Below are 16,500 nucleotides of genomic sequence, written 5' to 3' on the forward strand. Positions count from 1 at the left end.
CCTACGGAACGATGCATGTCCTGCGATATGACTGTTGCAGACACACACATTTGATATTCAATCTGAAACGATATATTGTGCAGCCCTAATAGTTATAATACATATCCATACATTTGCAAAGAGGCAACAGAATTGTGACCGTCAAAACAAATAGTTTGAATTGTACTGTACCTCATATTAATGATGATTATTTTAAATGAGACAGGATGCTTGTAAATGACTGTTGTTGTCCTGCAGGAGTCTGGAGGTGAGAACCCAGGTCCTCATGCATCTCCTGAAGAAAGGAAAGAGAAAGTTCCCAGTCCTCATCTGAGTCAGCTGGTTATCCTGACTGCCACCGACACGCTGTACGGCCTGGCTGAGAGAGTCGTCGCCACTGAATCACTGTAAGCTACTTCAAACCAGCTTGTATATGAGTTTACTGTGCTATAGGCTACATATGGACTAGCCTACTAGATTGACACTTTCATTTTAGAAATAAATACTCAAAATTTCTGTGACGATATTTATTTAACAGGTGATTCCTGTAGGTGCCAAATCAGTCAACAAAACAAAAAGGAATTCACACACCAAAGTTTAAATTTGAACAATTATGTTATGTAATGTGACAACAGAATGCTAAATATCTTGTTTTGTATTTACTTAAAATATTTTAGACTTTCTATGCTGTGTTAGCATGTTACTTTCAAAGTGGTGTTAGTGAGGCCAGCAGGGGACCCTCAACCTGTGGTCTTTTGTGGGTCCTAACGCCCCAGTATAGTGAAGGGGACTCTATACTGCTTAGGGAGCGCTGTTTTTTGGATGAGACGTTAAACCAAGGTCTTAACTCTCTGGTCGTAAAAATCCCAGGATGTCCTTCGAAAAAGAGTACAAATTTGCCAAATTTGCCAACTGGCCTTTCTCCATTATGGCGTCCTAACCATCCCCATATGATATTTGGCTTATCACTCTGTCTCCTCTCCACCAATCAGCTGGGGTGTGGTGTGCGGTCTGGCGCAAAATGGCTGCCGTCGTGTCATCCAGGTGGATGCTGCACACTGGTTGTGGATGAGGAAATTTCCCCCCAAAAATGTGTAAAGCGCTTTGAGTGTCCAGAAAAACTCTATAAATGTAAGAAATTAGTATTATGATTATTATTATTATACATTGATGGATTCTTCGTGTGTTTGTACTAAATACAGTTGAAGTCAGAATTATTAGCCCCTCTTAATTTTTTTTTCTTTTTTAAATATTTCCCAAATTATGTTTAATAGAGCAAGGAAATTTTCACAGTATTTCTGATAATATTTTTTCTTCTGGAGAAAGTCATATTTGTTTTATTTCAGCAAGAATAAAAGCTTTATTCTTATAATAAAAGTTTTAAAAAATTTTAAACACCATTTTAAAGTCAAAATTATTAGCCCCCTTAAGCTATCTATTTTTTTCAATAGTCTACAAAACAAACCATCCTTATACAATGATTCACCTAATTACCCTAACCTGCCTAGTTAACCTAATTAACCTAGTTAAGCCTTTAAATGTCACTTTAAGCTGTATAGAAGTGTCTTGAAAAACATCTAAAATATTATTTACTGTCATCATGGCAAAGATAAAATCAATCAGTTATTAAAAATGACTATTATGTTTAGAAATGTGTTAAGAAAATCTTCTTTCTGTTAAACATAAATTGGAGAAAAAAATAAACAAACAGTGGGGCTATTCTGGGTTAATTTATATATATATATATATATATATATATATATATATATATATATATATATATATATAATATTGTAAAACATTAATATTTTTAATACATTTTCGCACAGAAATCATTCAAATTTATAGTAATTTGTATAGTAATTTAATTCAAATTAAAACTTACTTTTTCCAGGATTTTTTTTTTTTCAGAATTTTATATTGGTATTCAACATGTTTCTGAATGAATATATATAATATTGTAAAAATTAGTATTTTTAATACAGTTTTGCACAGCAATCATTCAAATGTATAGTAATTTGTATAGTAATTTAATTCAAATTAAAACTTACTTTTTCCAGGATTTTTTTTTTTTTTTTTTCAGAATTTTATATTGGTATTCAACATGTTTCTGAATGAATATATATAATATTGTAAAACATTAGTATTTTTAATACAGTTTTGCACAGAAATCATTCAAATGTATAGTAATTTGTATAGTAATTTAATTCAAATTAAAACTTACTTTTTCCAGGATTTATTTATTTATTTTTTTCAGAATTTTATATTGGTATTCAACATGTTTCTGAATGAAAGTTTTTTTACTGCCAATTTGAAAGTGAAGATATAAATACAATTTTAACTGAACTATTTCTTTAACGTGGGTTATCAAAAAATGAGTGAAGGCCAGATAGATGCTGTCTGCATCTTACTGTACATATGTGTGAGTGTCGTTTCTGTAGCAGGAGCACACAAATAAACACATTTACATGAAAAAGCTGCTCGACTTTTATCTTATGATCCAGCTTTACTGTTGCTAGGTGATGAAGATCTAACCCCAACAGCCCTTTCAACTGAGCCCGTCTAACCCAATCAGTGGTATCGTGCCAGTTGTTATCTAATCAGCGAACCCCATTAAGCCTTTCTTTCCTCCTGATGAGTCTGCAGAGGTGGGCTGAACCGCTTTGGCAACAGCCCGGCAACTTCATTTCATTATGTGACGTGACACCGCAGGGGAAAAGCTACCTGAAGAATCCCGAAGAGCCAGTTGTCAGGCCTTCAAACCATATCTTACCTTCCAGTCCTCCTTTTCTGACCTTTCTGCTGTTCGACTGATTCTTCAGCAAGACTTTAAGCCTTTGTGCAACAGAAGGGAAAACTCCCTTACAAGTTCACATAGAGAGAGTTTCAGCTTCTCCCTATAGATGCTTTGCTCGCTTCCAGATGGTGTTCGGTTTGTGCCAAGTACTTTGCAGGAGAACCGTTTCAAAGGCTCACGTTTACATCAGTGTGTTTTTTTTTACATTGGAATTTAGCTTAGTTTATCTGTTTACAGGTTCAATGCACAGTAAATAACATTACATTATAATGTGGCAAAATTAGCCAAGAGTTTCTATTTTTAATTTGTAGACCCTTGATAGAATGTTAAAAAGTCACTTTTAAAAATAGACAGAAAGCATAATAACTAAAAAAACAGCTATCATATACAGATTAATAAAAATGATTAGCCCTTCTGTGAATTTTTATTTCTTTTTTAAATATTTCCCAAGTGATGTTTAAAGAGAGCAAGGATTTTTTTAACAGTATTGCCTATAATACTTTTTTAAGTTTAGGTTTGTATATTTTTCACAACAAGGTAGAGTGGATATTAATCAAGCGGCAACATCTCACTATCCTTCGTCAAGCCAATACAGAAGTAACTGACACTTTTTACATTTTTTTTTTTAATTTTACCCTGTCAAATAAAAACATAAGCATTTGTTTGAGGTCATAGAACACATTTTTATGTGCAGTTTTTCCCCAATCCGTTTATAAAACAACACTGCCGCAGGACTGGATGACAGAAACGAAGGTAGTTTCTAATGGTTTCACTCACCCAAAAAAAGCTGTTTGCACGATTTGAATAATATCTTCGTACCCAATTACTTTATAAATAATATTTTAAAACTGTTTATTGTTTTTTTTTTTTTTTTTTTTTAGGAAATATCTTAAATCTCTTTTTTTATTTCAGAAAGGCCTTTGTAAAATGAAAGTTTAAAATGGCTTAAAACGGTTTAATTTATGTATTGCATATGCCTTGTTATAGCTTTTGTTTGTTTTATTTTGTTTTATTTGTTTATTGTGATTTTTTTTTTATATCCAATATTTATAATTCCTTAAATAATTTCAATATAGCTTAGGTCATTTTATCTAAATTACTGACACTATTGTTTTTAGCCTACAAAAGTGGACACATAATTTGTAAAGTTTTATGTCTTTCTGTTGTATTCATATTTTGAGTTATCTCCAAAAGAAAGAAAGAAACTTAGCCGCTCACGGCATCAACAGAGCTGTCAAGCGAGCGCTCTTTCGTCCGGTCTTTTACACACATGCATATAAACGTGCATGTTTCATGTACAAACACACTATTTAAACTTGACAAAAACTCTTGACAGCTGAAAGTTACCAGCTGCTGTGTCTTTAATATGGTGCAAAGACTAATATGCGTTATTGAAACATAAAGGAGGATGCTGCAAAGAAATATTACTTATTCTTATTAAAACTACTTTACTGTTTTATGCAACAGCCTTACATTTAAAAGGGGAAACAAAAGGGCGATCATAAGCAAAAGACCCCTAGTTTATAAGGTGATTTACGGATTAGCATATCTTAAACTGACCAGCTCTGCGTTTTTCTATCCCTTATGTTTTTTTTTTTTTTTTTGCCGCATGTACTCCTGTGAGATCGGATAACTAGTGTAATGGCAGAATGCCATCTTTACCAGACTCGGGCAACTCTGCCTCCTCTTTCACTCCACCCCGAAGTCCCAGCTGGCCCTCTTTGGCCCAAGGTATTTGGTGGGCCAAAAAGGCCGGCCGTTGGCCCTGAGGAAGCCCTGCTTTGGCCCGATCAGACAGCGAAAGTGACAGTGGAAACACTACTGGCCCTTTCTCACCCAGGCATGCTCGCTTTAGGCGCAATAGTGGAAACTCGGATATCGATGCTTTTTACCTCTTTGTCCTTGTTTGGTTACCTCTAATTGCAGCGATAATGACTTATAGCTTCATTTTTGTTTTTCAGAAACCTATGGGTGACGTCACGGATACTACATCCATATCTTTTACAGTCTATGATATTAATCAACGTTCCATAAAATTGTAAATGCACCCAAATATATCCATAGACTCATTTTTATTAGTGGACACTTAGCCAGATGTTAAATGATATACCAACAAAATACAGTTGTATTATTATTTATTATATGCATATTTATATTTGTTTTAATAAAAACAAGTGCAGATTTGTCCACGTGTTGGGTTTTGGAGAGGTATTTGTCACCATATGGACCATAACAACACGACGTGTGTTTGGATATAACTCTTTTTTTTTTTTTTTTTTTTCTTTTTTTTTTTTTTTTCATTATTAGTGTTCATTTGTTAGTTTGCTGGAAATTAGAACTGAATTTATAAATAGTTTTGAAACAAATCTTTGCACTTAACTGAACTTTGAATGAAATTAAACATTGAATTAATTTTTAATTTTTAATTAATTTTTAATTAATTTTGAATTAATTTTTTTTTTTACTTTAATTTTGAATTAAATTAAAGGCTAATGGATGTCTTATGTGGAGTGTGTACAACACCATTTCTTTATCCACGAAAGTAAAGGAGTAAAGTAAAGAGAAAGAAAAGAGGCCGAATGGAGGAGGCTCATTCTTTATCCTCGGGCTGCAGATGGTTTGTTTAACTGTTTTCTCACAAGTGAAGTGTTCAGTTTTTCCACTTACAAAGTCTGCCATGTAAATAGCAAATGCACCATGGCATGATGCAACTGACTCTTAAAGAGAATAGGAGATTAGTGGTTTAATGCACAATATGCTTAAAACACACCATAAGAGAATATGTACAACCTTGTTAGACCATGTTCCGAGGCGCAAACTGTATTTTTCCATCCTTAAAATAGCAAAAGTGGATTCGGACATGGCCTTAATGCTTTTGTGCCATGTGCTTTAGACTTTGTGCCTAGATTGTTAAAATAGAGCCCAATAGTTTTAACAACTCATTTCTAAAAACTGATTTCTTTTGTCTTTGCCATGATGACACTACATAATATTTTACTTGATATTATTAAAGATACTATTATTCAGCTTAAAATGTCATTTAAAGACTTATCTAGGTTAATTAGGATAATTGGGCAAGTCAGGGTAATTAGGCATATCATGACAAATGGTTTGTTCTGTACACTGTAAAAAATAAATTGTTGAGAAAACATAAAAAACAAAGCAACTTGATGCAGTAAGAACTGTTTTTAGTTCTTCTCAGTGACAATATTTTGTTCAGCTAACATAATTTTGTTTATTCATGCAATGTTGATTATTGTATTTTACTAATAAAGATATTCTTGTCACATCAACTGAAGCAACCGTTACTGCTATTGAGTACATTTTTTATCTGTTTCGTAGATTAATTTTTTCAAATCTTCTAAATAAGTAATCCTTAGCATATCATCGGGCGAGGCAGTGGCGCAGTAGGTAGTGCTGTCGCCTCACAGCAAGAAGGTCGCTGGTTCGAACCTCGGCTCAGTTGGCGTTTCTGTGTGGAGTTTGCATGTTCTCCTTGCCTTCGCGTGGGTTTCCTCCGGGTGCTCCGGTTTCCCCCACAGTCCAAAGACATGCGGTACAGGTGAATTGGGTAGGCTAAATTGTCCGTACTGTATGAGTGTGTGAATGTGTGTGTGGATGTTTCCCAGAGATGGGTTGCGGCCGGAAGGGCATTCGCTGCGTAAAAACTTGCTGGATAAGTTGGCGGTTCATTCTGCTGTGGCGACCCCTAATTAATAAAGGGACTAAACCAACAAGGCAATGAATGAATAAATGAATAGCATATCATCCTGTTTTTAATCATTCTACTTATAAATTACCAACACAAACTTACTACTTTTCCAATTTATTTCCATTGAAAGCTACAGATAAACAAGCTTTAGATCAGAAAATTCTACAATCCACAAATGCTTGTAAATATTTTCAAAAGAAAAAGTGCTCCAAATCACAAACTTTGCCGTATACAAGGGGCTTGCTTAAGGGGCTAATAATATTGACTCTAAAGTGGTTTTTAAAAAATCTAAACTTTTGTTCAGGCTTTTATTCTAGATGGAATATAACAAATAAGACTTTCTCCAGAAGAAAAAAGTGTTATAAGAAATACTGTGAAAAATTCCTTGCTCTGTTAAACATCATTTTGGGAAATATTTAAAAAAAAAAAAGCATAATGTTGGAAATTGCTCTGCAGCTGATGCACAAAACCGCGACCACATAGAGCCATCAAAGCACTGGAGAACTCGTTCTCAGAATGCACTAAAAACCACATCGTTTTTTTTTTTTTTTCATTCTTGTGAAGGTTAGTGGCAGTGCAACCTTTTATTTGGCCCTCCATTCTCCCTCCACACTTCCTTTCTTAATGGAATAATCAATGAAGGCTGCGGAGTCGAGCAGAGAGCAGGCGTGAGGGTGTGAAAGATAAGCGACAAAACAGGCTCTCTTGTTACTTCAGAGTGCTGTATTTACACAAGCGTAACCGTACAGCCATAAATTATAACCTGTTCCATATACACTGTTGAGACAACAGTCCGCAGAGTATTAAAATGGCAAACAATGGGCCAAAAAACGAGTGACCTTTTAGTCACTTAAAAATCAAGCTCTGCGTCTTTTTACCTCCCACATAAATGCTTCCTGTTTAGATGTAATTTGCTTCTGCTGTGATGGTGATGCGCTTGCTTCACTGATTACCCGCAGGTTTAAACGACTGCTTTAATTAAACATTCTCGGCAAGCATGTTGTTGGTTGTTTGTCAGGACTCGGCGATAAGGATATAACCTTTCAAGTTTATTTTGATCTTTATTTTTGTTTGTTTGTTTTAATTTTGAAAGGACGCCTCCATTTGGCCAAAATGTGTGTTATAATTAATTGGTTATCCTGCTTATTTCATGCATGTGTGACTTGTCATTCACTCATTTATTCATTTTCCTTTGGCTTAGTGCATTATTTATCAGGGGTCGTCACAGAGGAATGAACCACCAACTATTCCGGCATATGTTTTATGCAGCGGATGCTCTTCCAGCCGCAACCCAGTACTGAGAAACACCCATACACACTTATTCACACTCGTATGGCCAATTTACTCAATTTACCTTTAGCGCATGTCTTTAGACTTTGGACTTGAACCAGCGACCTTCTTGTTGTAAGACAACAGTTCTAACCACTGAGCCACCATCCCGCTTGTTACTTTTCAGTCTTCAGTATACTCTAGCTTTACACATTTTGCTGTAGTGTACATTAGGTGATAAAGCAAATATTTGGACCAGTCCTGCTTGATGAACTCTTCTATCAGTATGTGATCTGCCATTAGCATTAATTATCTGTGGAGAAGGCTAAAAGTCTTCATGAGCGTGTCACTTGTGCTCATTCATTGGCAGCAGGAGGAAACAGTGATTTCTAATTACCTCTTCTTTCTGTTAAAGAGCCTGTTTTTTTTTTAATGCATCTTTTTGTTTTGATTCCTAATTCGGTTGATTTGCTCAGACAACATGAAATAATTGTAGGATCATGTGAGGCGTCTTTGTTTTTCAAATTATGACTTTTGAAATCATGACACCAGAAAAAAATCTATTAAATGAAATGGTAATATACTATCTGAATATTGCAGAGTCTTTAAACTTGTTTTTACCCTGTGGTGTCTTTTGTGTCTATTTATCTTTTGTGTTATTTTTTTATTGCATTATAACACAAATACAATAAGGTAAAATTCCATCAACAACTTTCATCTACATATACAGAACAGAGCACAAATAATAATCTAATCAATAAGGCAGCTAGCTCTCTGCAACTCTCACATGGTCGCCCACTGAAGCTAAGCAGGGAAACATGGGAAAGCTTGGCCACCACCAGAAGTGGTGTTAGTGAGACCAGCAGGGGGCACCCAACCTGTGGTTTGTGTGGGTCCTATTGCCCCAGTATAGTGAACGGGACTCTATACTGCTCAGTGAGTGTCGTCTTTCTGATGAGACATAAAACCGAGGTCCTGACTCTGTGGTTGTTAAAAATCTCAGAATGTCCTTTGAAAAAGAGGAGGGGTTTTAGGCAGGAAAGCTTGACACGCGTAACAGTAGCTAAGAAGGTCAGGGCTTAGCGAAGGGTTCAATTAACGTATAACCAATGTAATCTGAGGTAACTATAATGTAACACAATGTAGCTTGTACAAATGTATAACCTAATGATGGCAGTACTTTTTTATTCATTCATTTTCTTGTCGGCTTAGTCCCTTTATTAATCTGGGGTCGAGAACATGCAAACTCCACACAGAAACGCCAACTGAGCCGAGGATCGAACCAGCGACCCAGCGATGTTCTTGCTGTGAGGCGAAAATGCTACCCACTGCCCTACTTATTTATTTTATTTTACTTATTTATTTTGTATTATTTTTCTTATTTTATTTTTTTAATTTTACATGTTTATTATATTTTTTTTTATTTATTCGTCTTTCTATCCATTTGTTCATCTGTCTGTCTGCCTGTCTGTCCATCTGTCTGTTCCTCTTTTCTATTTTATTTTGCTTATTTATTTTGTATTATTTGTCTTATTTTATTTTTTAAATGTAACATTTTTATTATATATGTTTATTTATTCCCTCATCTCTAAAGGGTTAGATTGTTGTGGAAGGGGTTGTTCTTGAAAACAATAATACTAAAATGTTTTTTTTAAACATAAAACAATGAAGTTTTGCCCTGCAAACTCAAGAATTGTGTTGTTTCAACTCATTTTAGATAAGTAGTTTGAACAAACAGCAAACATCATTTTTCGAGTGTATCGAAGAAAAATAACACAGAGTGAGTCTTTTTATAGTTACTGCAACTCTTAATGTAGCAATCTTTATATCCAGCTCTCCATCTCTCTTTATAGACTGTATTTGAAAATAAAATGAATGCTGACAAATGTAAGCCTCGAACTTAGTTGCCACATCATACTTTTTTCCCGCTAGTGTAACACAGCACAGCCTGTTCCCTGTGGGTAACCAACATGTTGTGATTGTGTGTCACTGCAAACCTCCAGAAAATGCTCTGATTTGGCGTTTTCTTTCCTGCAGAGTTTTTCTTGCGGAGCAGTTTGAGTTTCTTCAGCCTCATCTGGACACCATGATGCCTTCAGCCAAGAAGCCGTTCCTGCAGCAGTTCTACTCACAGGTCAGTTTTCAGCGCTCTGACCTTTAGTTCAGTCTTTCTGTCTGCAGGGCGGCTTTTAAATGTCCAGCGTCTGTTACAGGATTCAGATTGATTATTGGTGAGCTCTGCTCTGAGACCTGACATTTTATGACATCACCAATTTAATTACCAATTAATGAACTAGAGAAACATTCCATCCATCCCTCCATTCATCTGTCTGTCATTTATTTTCTATCCGTCTGTCTATCTGTCATCTGTCCGTCCGTCCGTCTGTCTGTCTGTTCGTCTGTCTGTCTATCTATCTATCTGTCCGTCCATCCATCCGTCCATCCATCCATCCATCCATCCATCCATCCATCCATCCATTTATCTTTCTGTCCGTTCGCCTGTCTTGCGGTCTGTCTGTATATCTGTTATCTGTCCGCCCGTCCGTCTGTCTGTCTGTGTGTCTGTCTGTTTGTCTGTCTGTCTGTCCATCCGTGTATCTATCTATCTATCAGTCCATCTGTCCGTCTGTCTGTCTATCTATCTGTTTATCTGTCTGTCTCTCTATCTGTCTGTTTGTCTGTCTGTCTGTCCACCTGTCTGTTTGTCGTATCTGTCTCTCTATCTACTTATCTATCTATTTATCTATATGTCTGTCCATCCATCTGCCTATCTGTCTATCCGTCTGTCTGTCCATCCCTGTCTATCCGTCTGTCTGTCTGTCTGTCTGTTCGTCCGTCTGTCTGTATGTCTGTCTGTCTGTCTGTCTGTCTGCCTGTCCATCTGTTTGTCTCACTATTTGTCTGTCTGTCTGTCTGTCTGTCTGTCTGCCTGTCTGCCTGTCTGTCTGTCTGCCTGTCTGTCTGTCTGTCTGCCTGTCCATCTGTCTGTCTCACTATCTGTCTGTCTGCCTGTCTGTCTGTCTGTCTGTCTGTCCGTCCGTCCGTCTGTCTGTCTTTCTGTCCGTTTATTCATTTTATCTGTCTGTCCTTCTTTCAACCATTTTGTTCATCTTTCTGTATATCTGTTTGACCATCTGTCTGTTCGTCTTTCTATCTATTTGTCCATCTGTCTGTCTGTCTTTCTGTTCGTCTGGCCGTCTGTCTGTCTGTCTGTCTGTCTGTCAGTTTCTCTTTCTGTTTGTCTGAACGTCTGTCTGTCTGTTCGTCCGTCCGTCCGTCCGTCCGTCCGTCCGTCTGTCTGTCTGTCTGTCTGTCTGTCAGTTCGTCTTTCTGTTCGTCTGACTGTCTGTCAGGCTGTTCGTCCGTCCGTCCGTCTGTTTGTCTGTCTATCTGTCTGTCTGTCTGTCTAATGCAGCAGACTGAAAATGCAAGCTTGTGCAATGAGTTTTACATGGATGCTGTGTTCTAAAGTTCAAGCTTGGTGTACTCTGTTCTGTGAAATGAATTTACATATTGTTCTATTAGTCCCTTTTGGAAATCACTTTTGATAAACACACCTGTCATGTGATTCAATCTAAAAGAATTCCTGACCTCTGCATAAAGTAGTACATTTCAGGATTTACATTTCAATATGCAGTTTACATTTCAAGCACAAGCCACTTTCAGCATGACTTTCACAACTTGTTAGTTTTTGGATAATCGACAAATACTAAACTGCATTTATCACCCCTGATGTCTGGCGGTTATGTATAGGAGCTCTTAATTTTGACATTTTCCGCTGCTGTTTTCTCTACAGACTGTATCAACGGCCAGCGAGCTCCGCAAGCCCATTTACTGGATCGTGGCAGCCAAAGCCATAGATTATGAGCAGATGCTGCTGCTGATGGCTGGAGTGAAATGGGACATTAAAGAGATAATGTCACAGCACAACGTCTACGTGGATGTCCTTTTAAAGGTAATGTGTTTGTGTGCGCAGCGGTCTTTATGTGCAACGATAATGTGTTGTTCATTACACACTAGAGGAGAGAGCAGGTGGGAGAATATCAGTAGAGATTAGCCAACCTTTACTTCATCTATCCACCTTTTTCCTACAGCTCCGTGATTTTTGGCGTGAACTATGTTGGCGTGAACTTCTGTTAAGCTGTGAACAGTCAGTGAAGTGTTATTAAAAACTGGGGTGGTATTGTTCTGCTCACAGTTCATCAAAACAAATTTTACTATGCAATATTAAAGACATGTTAATGTGACTGTATTGTAAAGAATATACAGTGGGGGAAATACGTAGGGTTGGGTATCGTTTAGGGTTATTTCGATACCGTGATGCTAAATCGATACTTTTAAAACAGTACCAGTGCCAAAACGGTGCCTAAACCGATACTTTTTAGCCACAAAATTATGACAAAAAAACAAAAAAAAACATTTTCAATCATTATAATTGAACAATATAAATATGTCTTTATAATAAGTTTAAAGTAAACATCAATTCAGATTTAATTTTTTTTATTGCATTAATATTCTTTTGAATATTTCCTTTGGTCATTTGTTAGCATGAATGCTAGATTTGCATTATGCTATTAGCATTACATTAGCTTACTACTAACCTGTAGAAAAGCTGTCATTAAAATCAGTGAACACCTTTTTTCAGGGTTTAGGGCTTGTGACTACTTTTACATGGACATCAGTGATCTAATGATTTGCCTTAATCTGAATGAGACAATAATATGATTCAGGGGGGTTACATGAGTTGCTTTCTGAATGTTACATTCATGATTCCCTGTTACATGTTGTAGCACATAGATCCAGTAACATCATCACGTCACCAGCCTATAAATGTTTCCTCCGCAGTTTGTGTTTGTGGTCTTTTAAGATCATCAAAAATCACTGTTTACGTGGTAGACTCTTGATCAGAGTATTGTCTTAATCATATTATAATCGCGGCGTGGCGCACACATGACAGATGATAGTATCACACACCAGACGGGCACATTCTCATGTTATTTAAAATGAAACTATTCAGAGGGCGCTCTGTGGCGCGGCAGAAAATAAACAGTGTCCTGAGTCGAGGCTGGGCGACGCAGACAGCCGGCGACTTGTGAATTCTAAAATGCATGGCGCGATGCTGTCCGTCGCTACGGTGTGCGTCGCAGAGCGGCGCTTTTGGTGTGCGACCTGCTTTAAGTTCTTGTTGCAACACCAGTATCACCGGAGTTAGGCATTGAAATTCATATGCTGATTGCACCGGGTTTCGGTACCCAACCCTAGAAATAAGTATTGAATACGTAATGTTTTTTCATGGGAATAATATTTCCAAAGGAGCTGTTGACATGATTTTCAACCATATTTTGGTGAAAACCCAAACAAGACGAGCATAAAAATAAAAACAAAATAGAAAAATCTGACAAATTAGTTATGTGTAATAACAGCGAGGAAAGACACAAGGAGAAAGTACTGAACAACTGAAAGGTATTTAATATTTATATAAAATAACAGCTTAAAGACGCTTCCTATATGGAGAATGAAGTCACATGAATTGCTCAGATGTGATTTGTTCACAGACGTCAACAGAGTGTAAAAATCTGGATTGTTCGGTGGGTCTCATCTATCAATTCTGATCTTTATTTTGTATTTTATATTGAATTCGAGTCAGGTGGTTGGCTGGGCCATTCTACTGCTTGATTTTCTTTGTCTGAGTGAGAGATTTCATGGCTGTGTTTTGGATCATTATCTTGCTGAAATGTCCACCCTGGTTTCATCTTCATCTTTCTGGTATTGTAGATGTTGAACTGAAGCAGTTAATATTTACAATGAAGAAGGGCAGAGGGTTGGCGAAGACTGAGGGATTTCAGCTGCTGTGTGGCCTTTCGTTGCCTTTCTACACCTTTCTTTCTCATGTGTTTTTTATGCGTTGTTTAATTTTATTATACATAACTTCATTTGTGAACTAATTTTTTTTTTCTCTCTGCATATTTGGGCTTCTTTGGTTGTTACCAAAGAATTTCTTTTGTTTGTTTTTTATTTCATCTGAGAAAAATGGTGACATGTTCAATTCTTATATCATAAGAAAAAATAACATGGAGGGACAACTCGAACTTGAAAGAGCTTTTGGCCACAGACACCAAACGTAAAATTTATTTTTTAATAGGTGAAAAATAAAACATACCTCTCACTTAGACTTTACTATGTGTATGCACTGTAAAAATCTTGCTACCGTAAACGTTTTAGTTGGATCAAATAAAATTTTTAGTCATCACAATTTACATCAGTTAAACTGACTAATAATATGAAGCTTCATTCATTCATTAATTCAATAGTTTTCCTTCGGCTTAATCCCTTATTTATCAGGGGTTGCCACAGTGGAATGAACCGCCACTATTTCGACTAATGATTTACACAGTTCACACCCTTCCAGCCCCAACCCAGTACTGGGAAACACCCATACAGTCTCGCATTCACACACTCACTGATACACTACGACCATATTTCTTTTACTAATCACTTACATCGGACATGTCTTTGGATTGTGGGGGAAACCAGAGCACCCAGAGGAAACCCATGGCAACACCAGGAGAACATGCAAACTCCATAAAGAAATGGCAACCGGCCCAGCCGGGACTTGAACCAGCGACCTTCTTGCTGTGAGGGGACATTGCTAACCACTGAGCCACTTTGCCGCCCCAATATAAAGCTTTATATATCTAAAAAAAAAAAAATAGTTAAAACCTGATTAACTAATTGAAGTAAATTAATTCAATTCATTTATCAATTTTCTTTTTGGCTCAGTCCTTTTATTAATCAGGGGTCGCCACAGCGGAATGAACCGCTAACTTATCCAGCATATGTTTTACGCAGGGGAAGGCCTTCCAGCCGCAACCCAACACACATGCACTACGGCCAGTTTAGCTTATTCAAGTCACCTGTACCGCATGTCTTTGGATTGTGGGGGAAACCGGAGCACCCGGATGAAACCCGCGCCAAATGCCCGGGGACTCGGACCAGCGACCTTCTTGCTGTGAGGCAATCGTGCTACTCGCTGCGCCACTGTGATGCCCCCACTGAAGTAGATTAATGTAACATAAAATCATTTGTTGTCATAACTCTTTGTCATGACATTTTGTTCTATCATATTTTTTACAGTGTTGATTGTTTGCACTGCAACCTTAGTATTTGATATAATTTGTTTCAGTTATTTTGAACAGAAGTTTCCTGAACCAGAAATGCTACCCACAATTTGGAACACAGTCAAAAGATTTCAGGTTCCTTTCAAAGCAATAATGACAGGTTTAAATGTTGTTGTTACAATTGTATCAATTGTCAAGGCTGAATCATATCCAGTAATTGCAGATGCCTAAGCTGATTGGTTAAAAAAGTTTGGTAGAGCTTTAGTTTAAAGGCTCACCCCAAAATAAACATGACCTCTTTGTTTATACTCCTCATTTAAACAAATATTCCCAAATGATGTTTAACAGCTCACATTTTTTCACAGTATTTCCTATATATATTTATTCTTATGGAAAAAATCTTATTTGTTTTATTTTGGCTAGAATGAAAGCAGTTTTTTTATTTATTTAAATACATTTATGGTCAATATTATTAGCCCCCTGCCCTGACTTGCCTAATTAACCCAGTTAAGCCGAGTTAAGCCTTTAAATGTCACTTTAAGCTAAATACTAATATCTTGAAAAATACATAGTCAAATGTTATGTGCTGTCATCATGGCAAAGATAATATAAATTAGTTATTAGAAATTATATATTAAAGCTATTGTGTTTGGAAATGTCTAAAAACATCTTCTTTCCATTAAACAGAACTTGTGGGAAAAAATATTCAGGTGGGCCTAATAATTCTGACTTCAACTGTATATGGACAAACAACTTTAAACAAGAAAGGGTTTAAACGAAATGCCATGAAATCACATCATATGACCTCTTTAAGGAAACTGTTGCGCCACAGGATTGCAGCTCGCTGCTGACAGATCCTGGAGCTTTACACACCTGACAGGATGCAGGATGATGGAAATGTGTGATGTCAGCATGTGTGTGTGTCTGAAGGTTATCCAGAGGTCTGAAGTTAAGGTTGACATGCTGCGTTTAACCGAGAGAGACAGTCGGCGACTCAAACGCTTTGTAAACACTCACTCATGATGCGCTTGAGATTATTGCTTGATTTCTCTGAGGAGATGGAGTTTCGGCTTCTGGGGTTTGATGAATTGTTTAATTAATGCATACTGAAGACAACATAATAAGCCTCCTATGAAATTTAAATCTTTTTAAAATATTTCTGAAGTGCTGTTTAACTGAACAAGGAACATTTTCAGAGTATTTCCTATATTTTTTTTTTCAGGAGAAAGTCTTATTTCGTTATTCAATTCAATTCAATTCAGCTTTATTTGTATAGCGCTTTTACAATGTAGATTGTGTCAAAGCAGCTTCACATAAATGGTCATAGTAACTGGAATATAGTAGTTCAGTTTTTAGTGTTTAAGTTCAGTTCAGTTCAGTTTAGCTCAGTTCAGTGTGGTTTAAAATCATTACTGAGAGTTCAAACACTGAAGAGCAAATTCATCGATACGTAGCTCTACCAGTCCTGAACCATGCGAGCCAGTGGTGACAGCGGAGAATATTGTATGTGTTATTATGTATGTTATATTGTTTTCTTTTGATGAAAATGTCAGATTTCTATTAGTTTGGCTGGAATAAATAAAAAATAACAAGTCAAAATTATATCCCCCTTAAATAAATAAGAT

The 16,500-nt window shown here is 36.6% G+C and overlaps 1 protein-coding gene across 20 annotated transcripts in view; it reads left to right on the top strand.

Moving 5' to 3' along the window:
• Positions 1–16,500, top strand: part of vps50 (VPS50 subunit of EARP/GARPII complex) — a 307,794-nt gene that overhangs the window by 261,089 nt on the left and 30,205 nt on the right. For all 20 annotated transcript variants that reach the window (XR_012395216.1, XR_012395215.1, XR_012395217.1 and 17 more), the window contains 3 exons: positions 238–386; positions 9,795–9,891; positions 11,554–11,712. Coding sequence is in view for 4 of the 20 variants with exons in the window: in XM_017352306.4 (XP_017207795.1) it covers positions 238–386; positions 9,795–9,891; positions 11,554–11,712 (405 nt within the window). In the remaining 16 variants the exon portion in view is untranslated. The remainder of the gene's footprint in view (positions 1–237; positions 387–9,794; positions 9,892–11,553; positions 11,713–16,500) is intronic.

The sequence above is a fragment of the Danio rerio genome, chromosome 19 (assembly GCF_049306965.1).
Source record: "Danio rerio strain Tuebingen ecotype United States chromosome 19, GRCz12tu, whole genome shotgun sequence".
Classification (NCBI taxonomy): Eukaryota; Metazoa; Chordata; class Actinopteri; order Cypriniformes; family Danionidae; genus Danio; species Danio rerio.